Source organism: Leptonychotes weddellii, chromosome 2 (genome assembly GCF_054177405.1).
Source record: "Leptonychotes weddellii isolate Sample4059 chromosome 2, ASM5417740v2, whole genome shotgun sequence".
Lineage (NCBI taxonomy): Eukaryota > Metazoa > Chordata > Mammalia > Carnivora > Phocidae > Leptonychotes > Leptonychotes weddellii.
The window spans coordinates 25,452,405-25,475,909 of record NC_138370.1 but is presented as its reverse complement, the minus strand read 5'-3'; the positions used below and the strand labels follow the sequence as shown (position 1 = coordinate 25,475,909).

Genomic DNA, 23,505 nt, shown 5'->3' with positions numbered 1-23,505 from the left:
TGACTGAGCCACCCAGGCATCCCTGAATGTGGGTGTTTGAACTGCAGCATTTTTTAGTCTTGCCATCTATTTCATTTTGTCGGTGATTCTGAAGTTCATTACTGATTTCAAATTAAAGTGAAAATGGCACAGCAATAGAAAAAGTATAGATACGAATTCAGATATAGTTTGGACCCATTCAAGCACCAGCTATCCATTTGGAAATCCGAAAGACTTCTAAAGATTATTTGTGGATGTGAGCAGTTCAGGTGTGGGGCTGATGGAAACAGAGGTGTTCTCTGGGCTTTTTCCTCTTGATCAAGATTGAATGAGATAATGCATATAAAAGTACTTTGGCAGACAGGCTGGCGCTGGACTTGTGCCACCTTCTGCTGCCAGATCAGGATTCTGGTTGGAGGAAATACTTGACTCCCTCTTCGTCTGTCTTGTGGGTGTCCGGACTTGTGCGGGAGGGGCTGGAGTTCTCTACTCTCTGTGGGAAGTTACCAGAGCTTTGATCTTACCAGACAATTACTTTGGCACTTTTTTCAGTTATGAGGAATGGCTGTGTCGAAGCTAAGAGCTTTCCTTTTTTTCTAAGATTTTTTTTTTGTATTTATATATTTGAGAGAGCAAGAGAGAGAACGAGCAGGGGGGAGCAGCAGAGGGAGAGGGAGAAGCAGGCTCCCCGCTGAGCAGGGAGCCCGATGCAGGACTCGATTCCAGGACCCTGGGATCATGACCTGAGCCGAAGGCAGATGCTTAACCGACTAAACCATGCAGGCGTCCCTAAGAGCTTTTCTTTTGATGTCAGAAGACATTGCCATGTTTTTGGTATGCATGTCATTTCTGAGCTTCCATCACCTGTGGGGAATCGCTGTCCATCTGTGTCCGCTCTGCCCGCCCTGCTCTCTAGACTCTTATTACTGATGGCCTAGCTATCCAGTGACCCAGACCATCCCAAAAGAAAGAAAGAAACACGGTTTTACATGGAGGGGAGCCCAGTACTCATGGTAGACTTCACTTGATGCCACAGTAGAAATTATTAGAAATAGAAGACTTGTGTTATGACTCCTTTAACTGTAATAAAAAGAAACCAGTTGGTGATTTATAACGAAATCTCCCTAGAATGCAGTCTCGAGTAAGAGCCAGATAATAGCCCTGACTCTCACGGGTTTCATTAAGAGACAGAAGTATTTCCGGGTACTCTATATGCCGATGAAATGCAGAAATGTAGCTGGCATGTGTTTAGTAGAATTAAGCATGCTTGTTGATAAATATTTTGTCAGCACCCTAATCTTTGGAACTTGTGGGTATGTAAATTCACGTGGCAGAAGGGCTCTTGCAGATGGGATTAAGGTGAGACACTTCGAGATGAGGAGATTATCCAGAATTATCAGTGTGGGCCCAGTGTCATCACATGAGTCCTTAGAAGAGAAGAGTCTTCCCTGGCTGTGGTCAGACAGAGATGTGACAGCAGAATAAGCATCAGAGAGAGGCAACATTGCTGGCTTTGACGATGGAGAAAGGGTGGCGAGCCAAGCGATGGGTGTCTCTAAAAGATAGGAAAGCAAGAAAATGGATTCTCGAGAGCTTCCAGAGAAGAATGTAACCCTGCTGACGCCTTGCTTTTAGCCTAGTGAGACTCAGGTCAGACTTCTCACCTCCAGGACTATGCAATAATAAATGTGTTGGTTACTTTCTTCTTCTTCTTTTTTTTTAAATTTATTTACATTTTAGAGAGACATCGGGGGGAGGGGCAGAGGGAGAGAGAATCTCAAGCAGACTCCTCACTGAGTGTGGGGCCCAATGCAGGGCTCAATCCCAAGACCCCAAGATCATGACCCTGAGATCACGATCTGAGTGGAAATCAAGAGTTGGATGCTCAACCAAGTGAGCCACCCAAGCACCCCAATAAATGTGTTGTTTTCAGTTGCTGAGTTTGTGGTGATTTGTTCTAGCTGCAATAGAAAACTAAAACGAGGCTTCATCATCAAGATGAATGGGAGACGTGCAAGAGGCAATGAAACCATCTGGCTCTGTAATACTTGTCTTCTCTTTTAGGTAGTGGTTGAACTGGGAAAATTTGAAAGGAAGAAGTTTAAAAATTCCGATTTACCAGATGGACAGGCAAAGATGGAAGAGGAGTCTGCGCATCTCTATCCACTGCCTAGGAAAGAAGCACTGACCTTGAATAGGAAAACCCAACTGGAAACTGATAGCTACCCCATCATGCTCTGGTGGTCCCCACTGACCGGGGAGACTGGAAGGCTCGGCCAGTGCGGGACAGATGTGTGTTTCTTCACCATCAACCGGACCTTTCTACATCATCCCATGACCAAAGCATTCCTCTTCTATGGTAAGTAGGGCATTTGCCTGTCTCCCATGGCTTGCTGACATCCTACTCCAGAGCTGACTTACTGCTTACCTCCAGGGAAGAGAAGGTGGAGCTCCCCTTGGACACGTGGGACATGCCTGATTTCCTTTGCATTTGTTCTGTGAGAGGCCTCAGCATTTAGCAGATACAAGAAATAAACAAGCTTCACCAACATAAAGGTGGTTGGCTGGCCCCTTGGTAATTCTTGAAGAGAAGGGATATTTCCTCTCGCCCTTTCACAATTGGACACTGTGCTTACTGAATTTGGTATTTAGGCAATTGGGTATTGATTCTATTGCTGATATCGATTCAGAATGTCACCTGCGATAATAAGCCAGGAGATTTTGATGACCTTAACAAATGTTTAATTGGACATTAGCTAAGCACAGTGTTCTTTATTTCGTTAGTCAGAGTAATCAGCAATAAAAATAAAAATATTGTTCAGCACTGGCTGAACAATATCGAGAGTAAGTTGGTATTCATCACTTCCTGAGGCTGATTATATGTCCTGCTGGGATTGAGGGCAACCAAACCCAGCAAGGGGAATTAGCAAGCTGCCAGGGGTGGCAGGAAATACAGAGCTCCTGGGGATGAGTGGAGGGGGCAAGAGGGTAAAGATGAGCCAACTCGACCAAATATAGGCAAGGTTGATCAGTTAGGAAGTCAGTGGAAGCCAATCTGCTTTAGAGTGGTGTGAATGTGTATCTGTATTTGTGTGTGTGAGACAGAGAGAGAGAGAGAGGAGAGAGAGGGAGACTTCCACACTCTTCCTTTAGAGATTGGGCTGGGGTCTCTGCCTGAAACCACTAAGAGAGTCTGGTCTCCCCTTGCTTAGGCCAGAAGCAGCCATCACATCGCTGCTGTATGCCCTTGCCAAGTGTAGCTATTGATTTTTTTAAAAGATTTTATTTATTTATTTGACAGAGAGAGACACAGCGAGAGAGGGAACACAAGCAGGGGGAGTGAGAGAGGGAGAAGCAGGCTTCCCGCCAAGCAAGGACCCCGATGTGGGGCTCGATCCCAGGACCCTGGGATCATGACCTGAGCCGAAGGCAGACGCTTAACGACAGAGCCACCCAGGCACCCCATAGCTACTGATTTTAATAGTGAGACATTTCTTTGAGAAATCTGATGCTACTCCAGGGCAAACAGGCTATGGGGGAAAAGTCATCTTAGTATATGACATGGCTCACTGAGATGACATAATGATGTCAACACTGATTACTAATCTATCTAAAATGATACAACTTTTGGGGAAGGTTCTGGGAGTGAGAAATTGAGTGGGGTGGGCAGGGGTGAGGGAGAGTTGAATATTCATCTTCTGTGGAAAGAATCAATATATACTGTCTAAAACTGACAAGTCAAGAAGTAAAATCTAAGCATGTTATTTGGGAATACTGGAGGTCTATGTGCATGTATAACATGTTAAAAAGTTTTGTTTAGGGGCGCCTAGGTGGCTCAGTCATTTTGGCATCTGTCATGATTCCAGGGTCCTGGGATCGAGCCCCTGGTCAGGCTCCCTGCTCAGCAGAGAGTCTGCTTCTCCCTCTGCCCCTTTACCCACTTGTGCTCTCTCTCTCGCTCGCTCGCTCCCTCAAATAAATAAAATCTTTTTTTTTTTTAAAGTTTTGTTTGAAAGGCCGCCACCGTGATATGACCACTTTGGATATTGGTCTGGCAATATCAGTCAACATAAATTCATACCAGATCATCCCACTGCTAGGCATGAAGCCTCACGAAATCTCACACATGCACATGGATTGCTTATTGCATTGTTTGTCCTAAGTAAGGTTTTTAAAATCACCTAAATGTCCAACAAGAGAAAAATGGTCAAATGAAGTGTGATATATATAAATTCAATGTGACACTACACAACAGTGGAAATGGATGTCCTGGAGCTCCAAGCATCCAACATTGATAGACCTTGGAAATCATGTAAGAGGAAAAGCAAGTTAGAGAGCTAAGACAGAAAGTTAACACATCCTGTCTCCCCGAGATTCCTGACCTGCTCCAGTCTCCAGTTCTTGCCCTTTTTGCTGGGTACACAGGTGCTGTCCTGGTTCGCTGTTGTTCTGGGGGTTCCCTATGCCTTACTCTTGTGTTAGCTCCCTGCTTCTTCTTCCTCTTCCTCCTCCTCTCCTTCCTCTTCCCCTTCCTCTTCCTCTTCTTCTTCAGACTTATTTATTAGAGAGAGAGAGAACATGGGGGAAAGATTGTGGGGGGAGAGGGAGAGTATCCCAAGCAGACTCCCCACTGAGTGGGGAGCCCGATGCAGGGCTCAATCTCATGACCCCGAGACCATGAGCCGAGCTAAAATCAAGAGTCTGATGCTTAACTGACTGAGCCACCCAGGCACCCTTCCTGTTTCTTTTATGCCTTATTTTTCTCTTTCTTGGTTTATACTTTTGTTTCAGTGTGTTCTGAAGGTAAGTTTTCAGAGACTTTGTATGTGTGAAAATGTGTTCATTTTACCCTTACCTTCATTCATGGTTTGGCTCAGCATAGAATTCTAGGTGGGAAATGCTTTTCTTTCTGAATTTGAAAGACATTTTCCCTCTGTCTTCTAGCTTCTGCTGTTATTGCTGGGCAATCCAAAGCTATTTTGATTCCCTCTCCTTTGTATTCTGTTCCCCTCTCCCTTCTCTGGAAAAATATCAAATATTCTCCTATTCACCTGTTTGGAAATTTAGTAATGATGCTTTGGTGTGGGTCTCTTTCCTTTTATTGAGGTAGGTACTAAAATATCGGATTGCCAGGAAGCCTACAAAGCAGTATTTAGCTTAGTGACTTTTCCAGGACTCACAGATCTATAGGTTCATGCACTTAATTTTATCAGCACACCAAGACTCGATTCTTCTTTCAGAGATGGACTTACCTCCAACCCAGTTCCCAGGAGACTGATGCGTTAACTGGAATGCTTCTGTCTTGATCTTCCTATCTCAGGTTTTGTTACTCTCCAGCTCCTGAAACCATCCGTGACTCTCATTGAGATCTAAATATATGGCATTTTTATTTTATTTTATTTTTTTATTTTTTAAAGATTTTATTTATTTATTTGACAGAGAGATAGAGAGAGAACACGAGTAGGCATAGTGGCAGGCAGAGGGAGAGGGAGAAGTAGGCCTCCCCGCTGAGCAGGGAGCCCAATGCGGGACTCGATCCCAGGACCCTGGGATCATGACCTGAGCCGAAGGCAGACGCTTAACCAACTGAGCCACCCAGGTGCCCTATGCCATTTTTATTACCCTGGCATTCAAGGCCCTGAAATCTGAATCCAGCCTGTCTTCTAAACTTCTAACCACTGTGATTCTATCAACCAAACCCTAGGTTTAAGAATCAAACTGCAATAGTCACCATTTTAAGCAGAAGCCACAAATGTACTAATTTACTGCCACTGTTTATTCAGTTTCTGAGCCCTAGATTGTCCTTTCTGTATTTGTCTTGTCAAACAATCTACTGAATGCCCACCATTTGTTTGGCAACATGGATGAATAATGTAGCATCTAATGTCACAGATTATTATCTTGAGACAAAGATATAACCTGGCAGTAATGCAGTTCTAAGTGTACCATAACAGAAGTGTCAATAAATCTTGTGGAATTTCAAAGAAGGGAGAGAGAACATATGATTGGAGGAGTCAGGAAAGGCTTTGTAAGACCGCCTTCATAAAACAGGAGAAATTCGAAATGTTGAGGGATAACGGAATTGGATTGGGTTGAGATTGGAGGACATGTCGGGATGAGGGATGGCGTGAATGTGAGCAGAGAAGTAGAAAGTTATGGGTAATATCTGAGGTACAGCAGGGCTGTAGCAGAGTTCTGGGTAAGAGAGAGATGGAGATTGAATGGTATATTGGGACCAGAACGAGGAACACTTGAACGTTGGCTTAAGATTTTGCATCACATTGGAGAATGTTATCAGGGAACCCCTGAGAGTTGAATGGCCTTTTAAAAGCCAACTCAGAACACTGTGATCCACTCCGGATTCCCTCCCATCAGATGCAGCCTCTACGGTGTGCCAGGCACAATGCCAATCCTGAGGAATAAATAAGATAAATGAGGTAACTAGGCATTTGGTTTTGTTCTGTGTGATCTTCTCTTCCTTCATGGAGTGGAAAGTTTTGAGGATAGGGCAACGTCCGTTCATCTTTGTACCTCCTCTACCCCTTACATCTAGCACCTTATCCTTGGTAGGCGCTCAGGAAATCTTCATAGAGAGTCAAGCCAAAAAGGATGCAGGAGTCTAACCTTCTCTTCACCAAGGTAACAAGACTGAGGCCCTGGAAGGTGAGGGATGTACCAAGATTGCACTGGGGTCAGCAGAAGAGTGGGACTGAGAGCCAACGGGCCCTCACACTTGGTTCATCCATCGCTCTTTTGTCTGTACCGCATTTGAATGTATACTCATGAGTATAATTAAACCTGGATATCTGGATTTGGGAATTGCTTAAGATGTGTGGTTTTTAGCTGGCTGAATTAGAGATTCAGTTCATTAAGGAGGTCTGTTGAGCAAAATAGAATGAAGACACCACACGTTTCTGTCTGAGGGCTCCACAAATTCTAATTAAGTAGGTCACTCACAACTGCGCCTGGGTCTCTGCCGCAGCAGGATTGAAAAAGAAAAGGCAGGGAAAATGATGCTGGTGTCAAAAGCTGACCTAATTTAGCGAAATGGAAACTTGGAGGATTATGTAACCTCGAAGCTATTGTAAACCAGAATATTTTTGAGTTTTCTTGTTTCCTTTGTAGCCTACTTTCTTTTTCTTCTTCCTAGATATGAGTTATTTACTTAATACGAACACTGTGAATACTGTGTCTGGTTTGAGCCATTTGAGAAATGCAAATCTTCAGCTTCATTAACAATTCTCTGAAATGAAAATAAAGCAGTCACAAGTGAATAAAGTGGTTTTTTTTTTAAAACCCAAAGTCCAAGGGTTATGGGAGTCTTCGAAACTGTCACTGTAGTGATTTCTAACACAACTCTGGGTTTTTAGACAGTTCTCTTGAAAGATGTCTCTCCTGAAGGACGGGTTGGAGTCAGCCTTGACGAGAATGGGCTTAGTTAGAGCAGGGGAACTGCTTATGTTTTAGGTGAGCTGCTCAACAGAGGTTTTAGTAAACAGGGGCACGTGGAGATAAAGAAAACAAGGAGGCTCCTGAAATATTTTACCCCCTTAGGAATGTGGGATGAGCACACCTTGATGAAGTCTGGAGGTTATGAAGAGGAAGGACATCAGGTTGGCCCTCCTCAAAGGACAGCTCCAGTCCAGCTCTCTGGGACTGAGTGCTGACTGCTTGCTGGGAGCTCCAATACCTCCACCCTCGTGGTAGGCTCCATGTTCCCCCTACCGCTTCCTTGAACATGATCTCATTGCCTTCTCAAAACAGCCTCATAGGTGGGCATTCTATCTTTTTTTGATGAAGAAGGAAGTAAAGCACGGCATGAAAAGGCTTGTCTTCGGTTACCTGTGTGGGTGGTAGGAACCAGAACTTTCTCCTTATGGACAAGGCATGAGATAATATAGTCCAGATTATATTTCCAACCTCGGAGAAGACATAGAGTAAAGGAATCATTAGAAATGGGTGGTATCATTCCGGAAGACTTCTTCAAGAACCGGAGTTACAAGGAAGGTCTTTAGCAGAGGAAGAGAAAAAGTTTCTGTTATAAGCCATCTACAGCTTACCAGTTCTCAGAGCGTTGTAATGAAATACATTTAGAGTGAATGATAGCAAACCCATTGGGATTTCACTGCCGTTATCATTGCCCACTCTGCCAGGCACCAAAGAGATACTCTCCATGTATTCTGTTATTTAAAATCATCATAACACTATGTAGTTGACTGGGTATTATTACCATTTTAGAGATGGGGAAACAGGCTCAGAGAATGTAAGTGACTTGCCCAAGGTCACACAGATGGAAAGTGCCTGATCATGTACCCAAATCGGAATATCTGATTCTAGAACTCAAACTCTGTTTACTAATATTTTACCACACTGTCTACACCAGAGGCTATGAGCCTGCACAACAGATCCATCATCTTTCTCCTTTGGAAATGCTAGCTCATCAGTGAACTCTGTTACCAGCCATCTCTCCATGTTCTGGGTTTTGTGCACAGGTTTACTCTTTTGTTTACTCATTCCCCTTCAGACATTTCATTCGTTCGTTCTTTCATTCATTCATTCATTCAAAGCCTGACAATGACCAAGCATGAGTTATGGAATGAGATCAACATGCGTGTGTTTCTCACTGCGCTTTAAAGCCTTATTCAGGGGGCTAATTTTCACCATCCCTAACTGGAAAATCTGGCAGATCTCCAGCCTTTGTGCTCACTCAGAAGCAATGGACGATTTTATGGTCACTTTACGTTGCAAGTGCAGTTTCAAGCTTAGTAAGTGGCATGTTCATTCCCAGGTAGAATCCCATCCCGACTCTGAATGTGCCTAGGTAACATTTGTTGTGTTCGCCAGCTTGGAGCTCTTTTCATGCCGCAAGCCCACTGCCCTGGGCAAGGGACTTGTATTCTTTCTGCTCTCTACCCTCTGCTTGCTCCCTCTCCCCCCATCACCAGCTGCTTTTGGGAGCTCAGTGGAGGTGCAGTGAGGACAGGGAGGAGAATTAAGGAGATAGGACATTTCTTACTTGGCTGCGTGGCTTCATATCTTCTGAACCAGGCAGATGGTTCGAGCCGGTGTCCTTGAGTGGGTCGGGCAGAGGATGAAGTATACTTTTTCTATTCTGGGGCATTTGCATGCCATTTGGAGTTTGCGTGTTGGACTTTTACAGTTTCCTTTCTCAGGAAGCTGCGTCTCTACTCTGCGTAGTCAGATGGCTTCCCAGCTCCTGGCACCCTGCAGAACACATCCAGCTTCTTTCTGCTGAGGTCTCTTTGTTCCTTGTAGGGCTCTCGTAGGAGGACCCGAGGCTGCCGACTGGCTCCCCACATGTGTCAAGGGAAGTATCACCCACCTCTTGCTTTGGCTAGCTTTGGGATCATGGGCAGGTCACATCCTCTCACCCTCTAGATTTTCCTAGGGAGATGGGTAGGGAGAGCCCATCCTTGGTCCACGGTCCTCGGGTGCCTCCTCAGGCGTGAGGTAGGCACTAGTCCTCTGTCTCTAAGTTACAAGAACATATTACATATTTCAGAGTTCTCCGGGCAGCCCTGTGGAAACAGGGGGTTCAGAGCAGGGCACGAGTGCTCGCCATAGAAACACTTCAATAAGTGTCCCCCACAGGCTGTTCTCTCTCATCCTTTTCTGTATTCTTGGCCTTGTTATGGAATCCAAGAATCCTAAAACAGGTTCTCCTTCATTCCATGCATAAATTCGGTGAGTGGGGACAAGGTGGGTTCTGTCTCACAATTACTTTGTATCTCGGGATGTGTCCTATTGGTTCTATTCGGACATGAAGTTGTACGGGGTTTCTGCAGAGCGGCACCGTTTGCCAGTCCCCTTGCCATGCCCTGGAGAAGCACAGAAAACAGACAAGTTTGGTTTCACATGAGTATATCACAGTTGATGTGCTAACAGCCTTGATGGATTTCCTTATATGGCTATAACCCACTTCATGAGTGACACATCTGTGAACCATGCTCAGGGCTAGAGATTTCTGCTGATCTCATCCATTACATGTTAGTTCTTAGTAACTTTTGTCTCCAGAGGTTGAACTTCTTTTGGGCTCTGTGCATTAATTAGTAGCTAATTGTTCTTAATAGCTTGCCAGATTAAGACTTATTTGGGAGGGGGCGCCTGGGTGGCTCAGTCGGTTAAGCGTCTGCCTTCTGCTCAGGTCATGATCCTAGGGTCCTGGGATCAAGCCCCGCGTCGGGCTCCCTGCTCGGCGGGAAGACTGCTTCTCCCTCTCCCACTCCCCCTGCTTGTGTTCCCTCTCTCGCTGTGTCTCTCTCTGTCAAATAAATAAATAAAATCTTTAAAAAAAAAAAAAAGACTTATTTGGGAGATGGGAAGGAGATGGACTTAATTGGACTGTGTGGGCAGTAATGAAGTTGAACATGAAAAGAAGCTCATAATAACTAGGTGATAGATTGTATATTATATTATATACAATATATGTATACATATGTATATGTGTTTATCTGTCCACATATATATATTTTTGCTGTAATCAAACCTCTTATTTTATTTATTTATTTTTAAAAAGATTTTATTTATTTATTTTGAGAGAGAGAGCAATTCGCAAGCAGGGGGAGACACAGAGGGAGAGGGAGAGAGAGAATCTCAAGCAGACTCCCCACTGAGCACAGAGCCTGTCATGGGGCTCGATCTCCCAACCCTGAGATCATGCTCTGAGCCGAACCCAAGAGTTGGGCGCTCAACCAACTGAGCACTCAGGCGCCCCAAACCTCTTATTGTATTTTTTAATTTTTTAAAAAGATTTTATTTATTTATTTGTCAGAGAGAGACAGCAGGGGTAGGGGCAGAGGCAGAGGGAGAAGCAGGGAGCCTGATGCGGGTCTCGATCCCAGGACCCTGGGATCATGACCTGAGCCGAAGGTAGACGGTTAACCAACTGAGTCACCCAGGTACCCCAAACCTCTTATTTTAGATAGACATCTTATTTTGACTTACCTAACTATTTGTGTGGCACTTTACAGAGGGTGAACCCAGTAGCAGGGCTCTGCTCAGACCCTCAGTGATGTCTCCTCTAGTTAGAATTCCAGGTCCTTACTGTGGCCTCTGAGACTGCGGGCTCTGCCCCGCTGGGTTCTTCAGGCTCACCGTGCTCTCTCCTCTCCACCCTGAGCTGCTCACCGTCCCTCCTCACACACCAGGGAAGCCTTGCCAGCCTCAGGACCTGTCACTTGCTCTTTCTCTCCCTGGGATGCGCTCTCCTGGCTTGTTCCTTCCTACCAGTCGGGTGTCTGTGAGTGGTCCTTCCTCAGAGAGGCCTCTTTCCTCGCTTCGTTCTGGAACAGTGCTCCCCTTCCCACACCACTTTATTTTCTCTTCATGGCACCCGTCACCCCTGAAGTTGGCTTACTTGTCTGGGGCAAGTTATCAGCTGCCTCTTCACGTTGGAATGTAAGTACGGGAAGACCAGGAGCTTTGTTTTGTTCGCTTCTGTCTTCCCACGACCTAGAACAGTGCCTGGCCCCTGGCAGGCTTCAGGGAGCCTTGTTGAATGAATGAGTTAGTGAAACTGGCCTGATCTCCTCATGTAGAGATGGGGAGGAAATGAGAACTTTGGTTTTTTGTTTTGTTTTGTTTAAGATTTATCCATTTAGGGGCGCCTGGGTGGCTCAGTTGTTAAGCGTCTGCTTTTGGCTCAGGTCATGGTCTCAGGGTCCTGGGATCAAGCCCCGCATCCGGCTCCCTGCTCGGCAGGAAGCCTGCTTCTCCCTCTCCCACTCCCCCTGCTTGTGTTCCTTCTCTTGCTGTTTCTTTCTCTGTCAAATAAATAAATAAATAAAATCTTAAAAAAAAAAAGATTTATCCATTTATTTTAGAGAGAGTGCACATGTGCATGCAGGAAGGCGGGGAGGGGCAGGGGGAGAGAATCCTCAAGCAGACACCCCACGAGGGCATAGCCCGATGGTGGGGCTCAGTCTCACGTTTCATGAGATCAGGACTTGAGCCGAATCCAAGAGTCCCGCTCAACCAACCGAGCCACCCAGGCACCCCAGAGAGCATTGGTATTTTTACCTTCACTGGGTCTTGAGATATTACATAACTTACCCACACTGTGCCTGGCATTCTTTTTTTGAATGTGTTCATTAGACCCTATGATTAACACGCTGTTTTATTTAAATTATGTTTTATCAGTTTTTTTCGTGTCCACAGCTGAACGAAACTTTCTGGTACAAGGCTTATTTCAAAGAAACAGCAGACTCGGTCCTCACTTTCTAGTCCCTAGAAGCAATCACTTTTGGCTGTTTTAGCTATTTTCTTAGAACCATGTTATTTCCTAATTTTGTAATCAGGAGGAAGAACACTCACTCTGGCTGCCTGCAGATCGGGACACACGGCGCGAATGCCACATGCCTGGTCCCGCACTGCAGCAAGTCAGCGTGGTCACTTGGGGGACAGGCGTGTTGTAACTTTTATCACGTCAGTTGGGTATGATTGATTCTTACCTTGACTAGATCAGATCTGGCAGCCAGGGTTAACAGCAAGGGAATAGCAGTCATGAGAACAGAGGCATTCAGTCCTATTAATGCCCAGTGTTCAGGTGTCAAGGTCGTTGGTTGGAAAGTGAAAGTTTCAAACCAGGATCTCCACTCACACTTGGGCTTTTTCAATGGGAGTTGTGACAGTTTTGTTTTGTTTTGTTTTTGATCGTTCATGTAATATAATGCGTGGGTCATTCTTTCAACTCCTGTCAAATTTGTTTGCATCTCTGGAAAGTTTCCTTTAAGTAATGCTGGAACCGATGGAGAACCAAACCCAAATTCTCTGCCACTTAGATTTCTAAAACTTGAGAGTTTATGACCTTACTTATTTTGCTGTAGATGAGTGGTTTCCAAACACAGCTCACCCTAAGGTCATGGGTGAACAAACAAACAAAACCCTAACTCCGTGGGCTCTACTTTCGACATACTCAGAATCTCTTGTGCTGAAGACTTGTAATCTGCAAGGTATGTTGTCAGATTGGCTTAAGAGGCGTTTTATAGGGCTTTGGGAAGGTGTGGGAAGAGTTGGCCGGAGATTTGGAAACAAAAGAAAACAGATTTTTAAGAAAGAAAATGTAATGATAACACACTGGTTTGGCTCAGCAGTAAATAATATTTATACCTGCAATAATGAAAGCATGGATATATACATAATCAAAAATGGATGAGGAGGGCGCCTGGGTGGCTCAGTTGGTTGAGCGACTGCCCTCGGCTCAGGTCATGATCCTGGAGTCCCGGGATCGAGTCCCGCATCGGGCTACCTGCTCAGCAGGGAGTCTGCTTCTCGCTCTCCTGCTCCCCCCTCTTGTGCTCTCTCTCTCAAATAAATAAATAAAATCTTAAAAAACAAAAAAAACAAAAATGGATGAGGAGTCAGAAGGGAGGTGAGTGAGGGGATGGGTTAAGTAGGTGATGGGGTTGAAGGAGCACACTTGTGATGAGCACCGTGTGATGTATGAAGTGTTGAATCACTATATTGTACACCTGAAACTAACATAACACTGTATGTTAACTAACTGGAATTTGAATAAAAACTTTATAAAAAAAGAAAAAAGATGGAAGAGGAGGGAAGACAAATATGTGAGGAAGGGTGATCTAGGTGAGTTCAATTTACATCTTCCATAGCAGGAAGATAGTAGGTATTATCTAAAACTGAAAAATCAAGAAATAGCATGTTAAGCATGTTATTTGGATGTTTTTGAAGTGTGAATAGAGAAGAAACACCTGAAAGAATAGGAGTGGTGACTTCTGGCATGTGGCAAGGGGGTATGGGTGTGGGGCAGGACACCTCTATCTGGTGTTAATGGCCTGATAAAAGGCCTGTCTCACTTTTAAAGCTATATGCAGGTATTAATTTGGTATAAATAAAAATTTAAATAACAAAGATATTTTGTCTCAGGAGAGAGTTAAGTGCAAGGACAGTAAGAACAGTTATTAATAAATTATCCAATTCCTAGACTTTTTGCTTTATTGGGATGCCTTTGGGAAGAGTGTTAATTATGTAAAGACATTAATATTTCTTCTAGCTAATGTATTCATTTCCTTCCATGAAAAAATTACATATTAATATTACTTGATTTTCATCCTTTCCACATAGAAGGATAGATCAACTGAATTTTGCTAGATTTCGTTTGGTGTAAGGACAGAGGCTTTAGTGAGCCTCATAATGTTTAGTTTTGAGGGTTTTCAGGCAGGACGGGAATCCTCTTGGCCTTGTTTCTGACCTAGCCTCCCTCTTCTTTTTTAACCCTCTCTGTTCTTTTGGTAGCGTGTGGTTATATAGAGATTAAAGAAAGAGCAAAAGGGCTGAAAATCTGAAAGCACTTCCCAGACTAACCTTACAAATCTGGAAGGAAGCACAGAAGTAAATAGGGCCAGAGCCCAGCACTTTCCTTCTGGCAGACATGAGGATGCGGTGGACAGATCTCATGACTGCAGCTTCAGCAATTTGGGCTGACGGATGGGTTGGCCCCGATCCAGTTCTGAGCAGATTCTCTGACACCGGGAAACCCTCCGAGACAAGCTGGCAGCTCCCGTCTGCAAAACAGCCAACCAGTGCTCATAGGCACCCCAAATAAAACCATGCAGCTTTCACTGATGTGTGCTCTTTGCTCTTAAAAATTAAAAAGCAGGGGCGCCTGGGTGGCTCAGTTGGTTAAGCAACTGCCTTCAGCTCAGGTCATGATCCTGGAGTCCCGGGATCAAGTCCTGCATCTGGCTCCCTGCTCAGCAGGGAGTCTGCTTCTCCCTCTGATCCTCCTCCCTCTCATGCTCTCTCTCTCTTATTCTTTCTCTCAAATAAATAAATAAAATCTTTAAAAAAATAAAAATTAAAAAACAAACAAACAAAAAAAACAAACTGAAGAGAGTATGGCAGACCCTTTGTTTTCACTGATTTTACACTCACATTTTGGTCCACCCCATCTAGAGCATTCTAAGGTGTAGATTGAGTGTCCTGGCCTTCGAGAGAGGAGGTGCTAGGGAGCGTCCCATGCCTGAGGGACAAGAACCGCCAGCGTCCATCTCTCAGCTGGCTTCGTGTTGCATATGCTGGAGATCTCTTGAAATATTAAAAATTTCTGTATTCGTGAAAAAGTAACCTCTCTGAAGGAAGTAAACTGCCAGTGCTGATAAGGAAAGTGAAGACAAAGCAGTGTTTTAAGAAACCGTGGTTATTGGGCAGCAGATAGCTATCTAGGTAGATCAAAGAGTAGAGCACTAGACTAATTTACAGTTTGGATCTGTGTGAAATGGTCCACCTGATGCCATGTTTTGAGGACATTGTATGCTACCATATGTGTGGTTTGGGAGAATTTGAGAATGTCTCAGGATGTATGCCCTGCTGGTGTCAGGGTCTGCTCCTCATTCATTTATATAAGAAACATTTATTTTTTTATTTTTATTTTTTAAGATTTTATTTTTATTTATTTGAGAGAGAGCGAGAGTGAGAGAACATGAGCAGGAGGAGGGGCAGAGGGAGAAGCAGATTCCCTGCTGAGCAAGGAGCAATGTGGGGCTTCATTCCAGGATCCTGGGATCATGACTTGAGCTGAAGGCTCTTATCTGGCTGAGCCACCCAGGCGCCGCGTTTAAGAAACCTTTATTATATGCATAGCCCTCTGCGGGGTGCTGGGGTTATAGTGGTAAACACAGCAGGCTCTACCCGTGGAGCTTATGAAATATGTAAATAGGATGCCACCAGCTAGGGATGAGCATTTTGGCTTTAGACAGAGTAACTGGGGAGGCCTCTATGAGGACATAACATCTGAGCCTGAGAACTGAAACATGGGAGGAGACAAACCTGTGTCCAAAGTGGAGGGAATTAATTTCAGGTCGAGAGAGCAGCTGATGCATAGGAGAGCAGGAAGCAGTCTGATGGGAGGGAGGGTCAGAAAGAAGGTTGCTGTGGCAGAAGCACCAGGGGTGCGAAGGGGGAGCATAGGAGATGAGATTTGAGGGGCAGACACACTCCTGTGATAAAGAGCTCCAATAGACAGAGTTAAAGGTCTGGATATAGTCTAAGTGCAATGGGAAAATGCCAGAAGGTTTTAAGCAGAATTGCTATGATCTGATTTTGGTTTTCTTCTCTTCTGATTGATGTTTTAAAAAGATCCCTGATGGCTTCTCCATGGAGAATGGATTGGACGGTGAAGGTGGAAGCGCGAGGCACAGTTTCCATTAAAGAAGTGAAAATCATGGTGCTCTGGATTAGGGTGGGAGGTAGTGGAGAAAGAAATGGGTAGATTTGAGATGTGCTTTGGAGATAGAATGGATGTCTTGATGTCTTAGCAGTATCTATTTTTATATACACAGGTGTCCAAAGAGAAAAATTAACTGTGCTTTTTCATTTAACTCCTTGGCCTTTCAGACACTTAGTTCAGCCTCACGTTGTCAACTTACCACAACCATGATGCATAAACAGCATAAACGCAGCTATTCATTTCCTTCCTGACGGGTAAAAACAATATGTCGTAAATTATTGATCACTAAATATTTTGCTTCCACGGACACATAAATATTTAACCATCAAGGTTATTGACATGTTCATATTTTACTTTCCTGAGTACAGACATCTAAATTTGATACCCTGATCATTGGTAACTATACTTTTTTTAGTCGCACGCGAAGAGCTGTGTTTAACCCGTAGTCCTATAATTCACTGCCAAATACATTGACATTTGTTTACTGATGAAGCCTTTGGCATTTAGTCAGAAAATCTAGCAGAAAAACATCCATTTTATATGGGTCATTCCACACTCTACCCCCTCCCCGACCCCACGCCCCCCACGAGTCTTTTGAATCACCTGGAAACGTTAAAAGAAAAATACAGCATTTTGTTTCTCATCCTAGACCAAATCAACATCTCTGGAAATGAGGTCCAGGAATCTGTGTTCCTTATCAGACTTCCCAAGAAGTAGCGATGTAGCTAGTCTTGGGGGTAGGGGTGGGGGTATTGGGAACAGCTCTGAGATGGTCTCTTAGGTGGCTTCCACCACTAATGTTTTATGACTTAATATAAAATCTCTAAATTCTATCATGAGAATTTATAGCTGTATCTTTGGTTTTATATCCTGTTGTTGCTTATGTATGCCTATGATTTATTTCATGCTTTGGTCTTTGGTAACAGAATATCCAATTATAACATTATGCCTTCGGGAAAATAAAATCCTCTTTAAGACATCTGCCTTGTGACAGTTTCCAAGAATGTCTCATGTCAAAATTGGAAAACTGTTCATAATTGGACATGTGAATTTGGATGATTCTTTCACAGGCATTATGCAATTACTGTATTCTTTCGGCCACATGGACACCATTTGGTCTTTTAGGAGCACTTCATTGTTGGACTAATAATAGAGCATCTGGTGATGTCTGAAAGTGTCAGAACCAGGGGCCTCTGCTTAGAATAAGATTCTTATGACTTAGCTGATGCTGAGCAAAAGCTTGGATCCAGGAGGGATGAGACAGAGATTCTTTCTGTACTGTCTCCACTCAGTAGCACACAGACCCCGAATACACATTCCCTGGGGGAGAATTGTACATGCGGTCCTAAAACTGTGCAGCTCTGTAGGCCGAGAAGCTTCAGGGTTACTTGAGCCCGCTGTCTGCTGCAGTGCACATGTTAAAACAGTCCCAGTAGATTCCCTTTTGGTCAGTGACTGTAAAACTCCTGGTTTTCCAGACCTTGATACCTGATTGGCTAGGGTGGCCCATCTTCTCTTTATTCTCAAGGCAACTAAACTCTAGTTTTTACTTTCATACGTGACATCAAGCAGTCTGGAAGCTTGCTAGCTCAGTCGTCCTGCGGTTTGAAGCGAAGGCAAATGCTCACGCTCTCATTTCCCAAGTGGCCTATTTTCAACCTCTAGATTCAGCTTTCCAGATATTCCCTGGTTTGGGTCACCAGTATATGGAGAGGAATTGAAAGCATAGAGGTGAAATGAGCAGTTTTGCTATTCATGGCAACCACTTTTCTTCTGCTTTGGCCCATCCTGTCACTGTGTCCCCCCTCGGCCCGTGCTCTGTCTTCATATGGACATTGGGCCGCAGGACACCATGCTGCTCAAACAGGTGGGAGATTTTGTCAGTCACAGCGAATGAAATGGTGGTTGGTAACAGAGGTGGTGATGCAGGGGGTGGTGAGTTTTGGCACATGGGGAAGATTTGCTCAGCTTAAATATGAACTGGGTTATTTCTTTTCATTTTAGTTAAGGTCAAGTGTCTCTCCTCCTTGCTGCTTATACTCATCGCTCTTCTTCCTTATTTACTAGCCAAGATTTTTGTTGCTGTCCCCTTCTCCTCCTCAGTTGCTTGGTGCATTTCCGTCATGAGTTAGAGAAAGTACATATCCACTCTGTAACACCCATGATGCTCTATTTTATATCACATTATTTCTTGGAAGAAAGAAGCTGAAGGTCGTTTTATATTAGCCAGACTATTCTGAAATACTCAGACCGAGAGAAAGAACTTCTCTCGTCACGCACAAAGGCAGGTCTCATTGTATACATTTCCATTCTTTGCAGAAGTAATGGTGGCCTGTTTTGGGTGTGGAGAGCCACACCATAACCAAACTATATACCCCCACATTGCTTGAGAAACTCTGTGGTGTAATGGAAAGAACTGGGTTCGGACAGTCAGTTGGAGCGGGGCTGACTTGTTACATGTGTGACGTTAGCACCGTTTCTGAACCTTATTAAGTTTCTTCTCTCATTTACAATATGAGGATAATTCCAATTTCTGTAGAGTGTTTGAGAAGTTTCGAGATAATTCATATAAAGTGCAAAACATTGCCAGGGGCATGGTCGATGCTTAATAAGAAATGACAGAGAGTTATTAGTACTGAGAGTTAGCATAATGATTATGTTTATAATATTCCTTTATTATCATTTTAATGTCCATGGGATCTGTGGTGATGTTCCCCTTTTTCATTTCTGATAAATAATTTGTGTATTCTCTCTCTGCTTGTCTTAGCCTAGCTAGAAGCTTATTGATTTTACTGATCTTTTCAAAGAACCAGTTTTGGTTCCACTGATTTTCCTCTGTTGATTTCTTATTTTCAAGTTCATTGATTTCTGCTCTAATTTTTATTATTTCTTTGCTTCTGCTTATTATGGATTTAATTTGCTTTTCTTTTTGTAGTTTCCTAAAGTGGAGACTTTTGTTATTGATTTTAGATCTTTCTTCTTTTCGAATATGTGCATTCTATGCTATGAATTTACCTCTAAGGGGTGCCTGAGGGGCTCAGATGGTTAAGCGTCTGATTCTTGGTTTCAGCTCAGGTCATGATCTCAGGGGCCTGGGATAGAGCTTTGTGTCAGGCTCTGCGCTCAGTGGGGAGTCTGCTTGTCCCTCTCCCTCTGTCTCTGCCCCTCCCCCTGCTCATGCTCATTGTCTCTCTCTCTCTCTTAAATAAATAAATAAATAAATAAAATCTTTTAAAAAATGTACTTCTAAGCACTGCTTTCTCTGTATCCCACAAGTTTGGTAAGTTGCATTTTCATTTTCATGTAGTCAAAAAATTTTTACATTACTCTTGAGGTTTTTCTTTGACTGATGTGTTACTAGAAGTGTGATGTTTAACCTGCACATATTTGGGGATTTTCCCATTATCTTTCTGTTCTTGATTTCTAGTTTCATTCCAATGTGGTCTGAGAGTAGACACTGTATGATTTCTATTTTTTTTAAATTTTAAGGTGTATTTTATGTCCAGAGTATAGTCTATCTTGATGAATGTTGCATGTGAACTTGAGAGAATTGTGTATTCTGCTGGTGTTGGATACAGTAGAGCTTAGATGTCAATTATATTCAGTCGGTGGATGGTGTTGTTTGGTTCAAGTATGTCTGCTGATTTTCCACCTGCCAGATCTGTCCATTTCCAATAGAAGGGTGTTGAAGTCTCCAACTGTAATAATGAATTCACCGTTTCCTCCTTGCTGTTCTATTGATTTTTGCCTCATGTAGTTTGACAGTCTCTTGTTAAGTGTATACACGTTTAGGATTGCTATCATGTTTATATTCAGATGAGCGAATGTAAAGTTCAGGAGCAATGATAATAAGATTATAATAGATTTCAAAGTAGACTGGGGCGCCTAGGTGCTCAGTCAATTAAACATCCGACTCTTGATCTCAGCTCAAATCTTGCTCTCAGGGTCGTGAGTTCAAGCCCCGGGTTGGGCTCCACGCTGAGCATAGGGCCTACTTAAAAAAATTAAATAGAAAATAAAAATAAATAAAAATAAAAGTAGACTAACAGAGATGGTTTGGGGCAAAGAAGTTTTCTTTCCTTTTGAGTAGGTTACTATCTTCCTTGCTGGTCCGAGGCCTCCATCCCCTCTGGTGGAAGGTTGGACTGCTACAGAAGAAAAGTTTGACATTCGTATGTAACTTTGATGTTCAGCTTTTCTTATTTCTTGTTATTTTCTTTCCTTTCTAAAGTCAGACTGCTCTCTTGTGGGGATTTTCTACATGTCTTTAGTTCCCACTTTAACATAATGGAAACCAAGACTAGAGTACTCAGCTCAGAGACTTCTCCTCTTGAGAAGGTACCCCTTCCAGTCATGACTGCTTGGACACAAGCCTTGCGCCTCCATGGTAGAAGGAAGGGGAGAAAGCCTCGTGCTTTCTAGCCCTCGGTGTTGTGGGGCACGAACAAAGAGGGAGAAGTAAAGGAAGGTAGATACCAACATTTTGTATTTGCCCATGCCAACCCCAAACCCTGCCTTCGGGTCACATTTTGAAGTGGAGACATTAGAAATACCTTGATATGGGGCGCCTGGGTGGCTCAGTCAGTTGAGCGTCTGCCTTCGGCTCAGGTCATGATCCCAGGGTCCTGGGATCAAGTCCCGCGTCGGGTTCTCTGTTCAGCGGGGAGTCTGCTTCTCCCTCTCCCTCTGCTGCTCTACCTGCTTGTGCTCTTTCTCTCTCTCTCTGTCACATAAATGAGTAAAATCTTAAAAAAAGAAAGAAATACCTCGGTAAGTTGAGGAAAACACAAAGACAGGAGGGTCCTGAGCTAAAACATAGGGTCCAGCATAGTTAAGTGGTCAGCCTGGTGTGGCCAGGCAGGGGCTTCTGGTCTGTTCTCCAAAGCTTGTGTGTTCTTGTGTTGGAAGTCTGCGGAGCGTGAAGGTGCAGAATGTCCACTGGCTAAGGCGAGCACCTGGCCACGTTGTGGCAGAGCGTGCACACAGACTTACCTACAGGTGATTGTACACTTCGCCCTGGACAGCCCTGCAGTGCCAGCCTCCTCTGCAGTTAGTGCTCTCTGCCTCTCTCTCTCTCTAAGATTTTATTTATTTATTTTGAGAGAGAGCAAAAGTGAGAGAGATCACAGAGGCAGAGGGACAAGCAGACTCCCCGCTGAACAGAGAACCTGACCCGGGGCTTGATCCCAGGACCCTGGGATCATGACCTGAGCCGAAGGCAGATGCTCAACCGACTGAGCCACCCAGGCGCCCCTGCCCTCTGCCTCTCTTAAAGTGACCCAATTGTACCAGAAACAATGTGGGTGTCCTGAGAGAGGCATACGCCTGTGAGCAGTGAGTGGGGCTGAGCCTTCAGCGGAGCACCCCAAGCCCTGGTGGGACCCCCGGGACCAGACCACATGTCACAGGTGCCAGCCTCAGTGGCAGAAGCTGCAGGATATCACCTCAGAGGTCAGAGAAATGGGAGGACACCACACAATCCCAGAGCATCTTCTCCAGTGCCACACAGGGTGTGGAAAAGAGGTAGAGAGGGAGGTAGAAGCTGAGAAACCAGACAGCCATTTTTACCCGGAGAGAATGAATAGCACGACTGTTGGGAGGTTTTGCATTAGATTACGTTGTATCTATTGTTTTGTATTCATGCCCAGAGGATGCGGGTTTACAGCATTGGATTAGTTACACAGAAGATGCATTTCCTTTCCTCTCTGACACATCTGAATTGCACTTATGTGAGCAAATTTTGCAACCCAGTCACTGAACAGTTACGTTTTTCTGCAGCTTCTTCGCATCTTTGCTGGGCTTTGTTTTCGAAGGTCTCTCAAGCTGCTAAGACAAAATCCCTGTAAGCCTCATAGGTAGTGGTCAAAACTTTTCTAAGAATATTTAGCACCAACATGGAATAGACACAGCCCCCCTTTTCACTGTATCATGTATTCCTACTCATTCAGGCCTGGCCACAGAAGTAGGCAATACTTATTGGAGTTCACCTTATATCTGCAATCCCTTTAAGTGATCTTCAGGGATCTATTGTAGTATTTATAATTGGGAAATGCTTATAGGTAGTTTATTTTTTTTTAACTTTTAAATTGAGGTATGACATTCATAAATTTCACCAATCTTAAGCCATTGTTTTTGTTTTTTTGTTTTTTGTTTTGTTTTGTTTTGAGAGAGAGAGAAAGAGCAAGCAAGCAGGGCGAGGGGCAGAGGGGGAGGGAAAGAGAAAATCTCAAGCAGGCTCCAGGCCCAGCGCAGAGCCCAATGCGGGGTTCAATGTCACGACCCTGAGATCATGACCTGAGCCAAAATCAAGAGTCGGACGCTTAAGTGACTGAGCCACCCAGGCGCCCCATCTTAAGCCATAGTTTTAAGATTATTGATTATCTTTACGAATCGGTAAATTTCTATGTGGTGTTTTTTAAACGACTTCCTTCTGTCTTGGACAACAGGGTGACTTAGGGCAGGCTCTGCCACTCCCTGACCTGTTCATCTGCTTATAGGAAGCTAGAATATGAAGGATTAATTCAGAACTCACAGAGTTGCACTTAATTTCATAAAATCCGAAAAAGTGAATTTTATGGGCTGTCTAAAATGTTTCATCCGGTGAGAGGGAGCCCATCTGAACTCGGGCTCCAGATCCTTCTGCTGCCCATGATCCCACTTTCCCTTTCTCTCTTGCCAACCTCAACCAACCTGAGCTCCCCTGAGCGGAGGGTCCACGTTATCAGTTTCCCCTGGAGAGACAAAGGTCATGTTAGCAAATCTGTGTAGACAGTAAACTGTCCCCTTACTCACCTCATCACCTTTTATCATTTCCCTTTTGTGACAGATCCTCCAAGAACCATGTCATGGCCATCTCCGGGTTCTCCCTCTGCCCCTCCCGCACTTCTCAGCTCCCCGCTCCGGGCCCCCGCACACGCCTGAAACGGCCCTTGCTAAATTATTGGTGACATCCCTGCTACCAAATCCTTCATGTTGCTAAATAAGATGAAGGCATTTTCTGGTCCTTGTCCTGTTTGACTTCTCGGCAACACTGGACAGCATTAATGCGGACTTCCTTCCCTACATGTCCTCTCCTCTTTGCTTCTCCAGTTCAGCACTTCTGGGTTTCTCCTCTGTCTGTCTGCTCTTGCGAGGGTGCCCTTCTCTGGCTGGCCATTAAATGTTGGAATTCACCAATTGGATCTGCTGCCTTCTCTGATTCTCCCTCTAGATTCTGTCCCTGGGCCAGGGGTTTACAATCCCATCAGTCTAAATGCCTACTTCTTATAACAACGTGTGACCTAAAACAAAAACATATACTGCCCCATCTGTAATATACA

The 23,505-nt window shown here is 44.2% G+C and overlaps 1 protein-coding gene across 5 annotated transcripts in view; it reads left to right on the top strand.

The window, feature by feature from the left end:
* POFUT3 (protein O-fucosyltransferase 3) overlaps positions 1–23,505 on the top strand; it is a 73,905-nt gene that overhangs the window by 9,390 nt on the left and 41,010 nt on the right. For all 5 annotated transcript variants that reach the window (XM_081808932.1, XM_081808939.1, XM_006748119.3 and 2 more), the window contains one exon: positions 2,044–2,338. In XM_081808932.1, the coding sequence (XP_081665058.1) occupies positions 2,044–2,338 (295 nt within the window). The remainder of the gene's footprint in view (positions 1–2,043; positions 2,339–23,505) is intronic.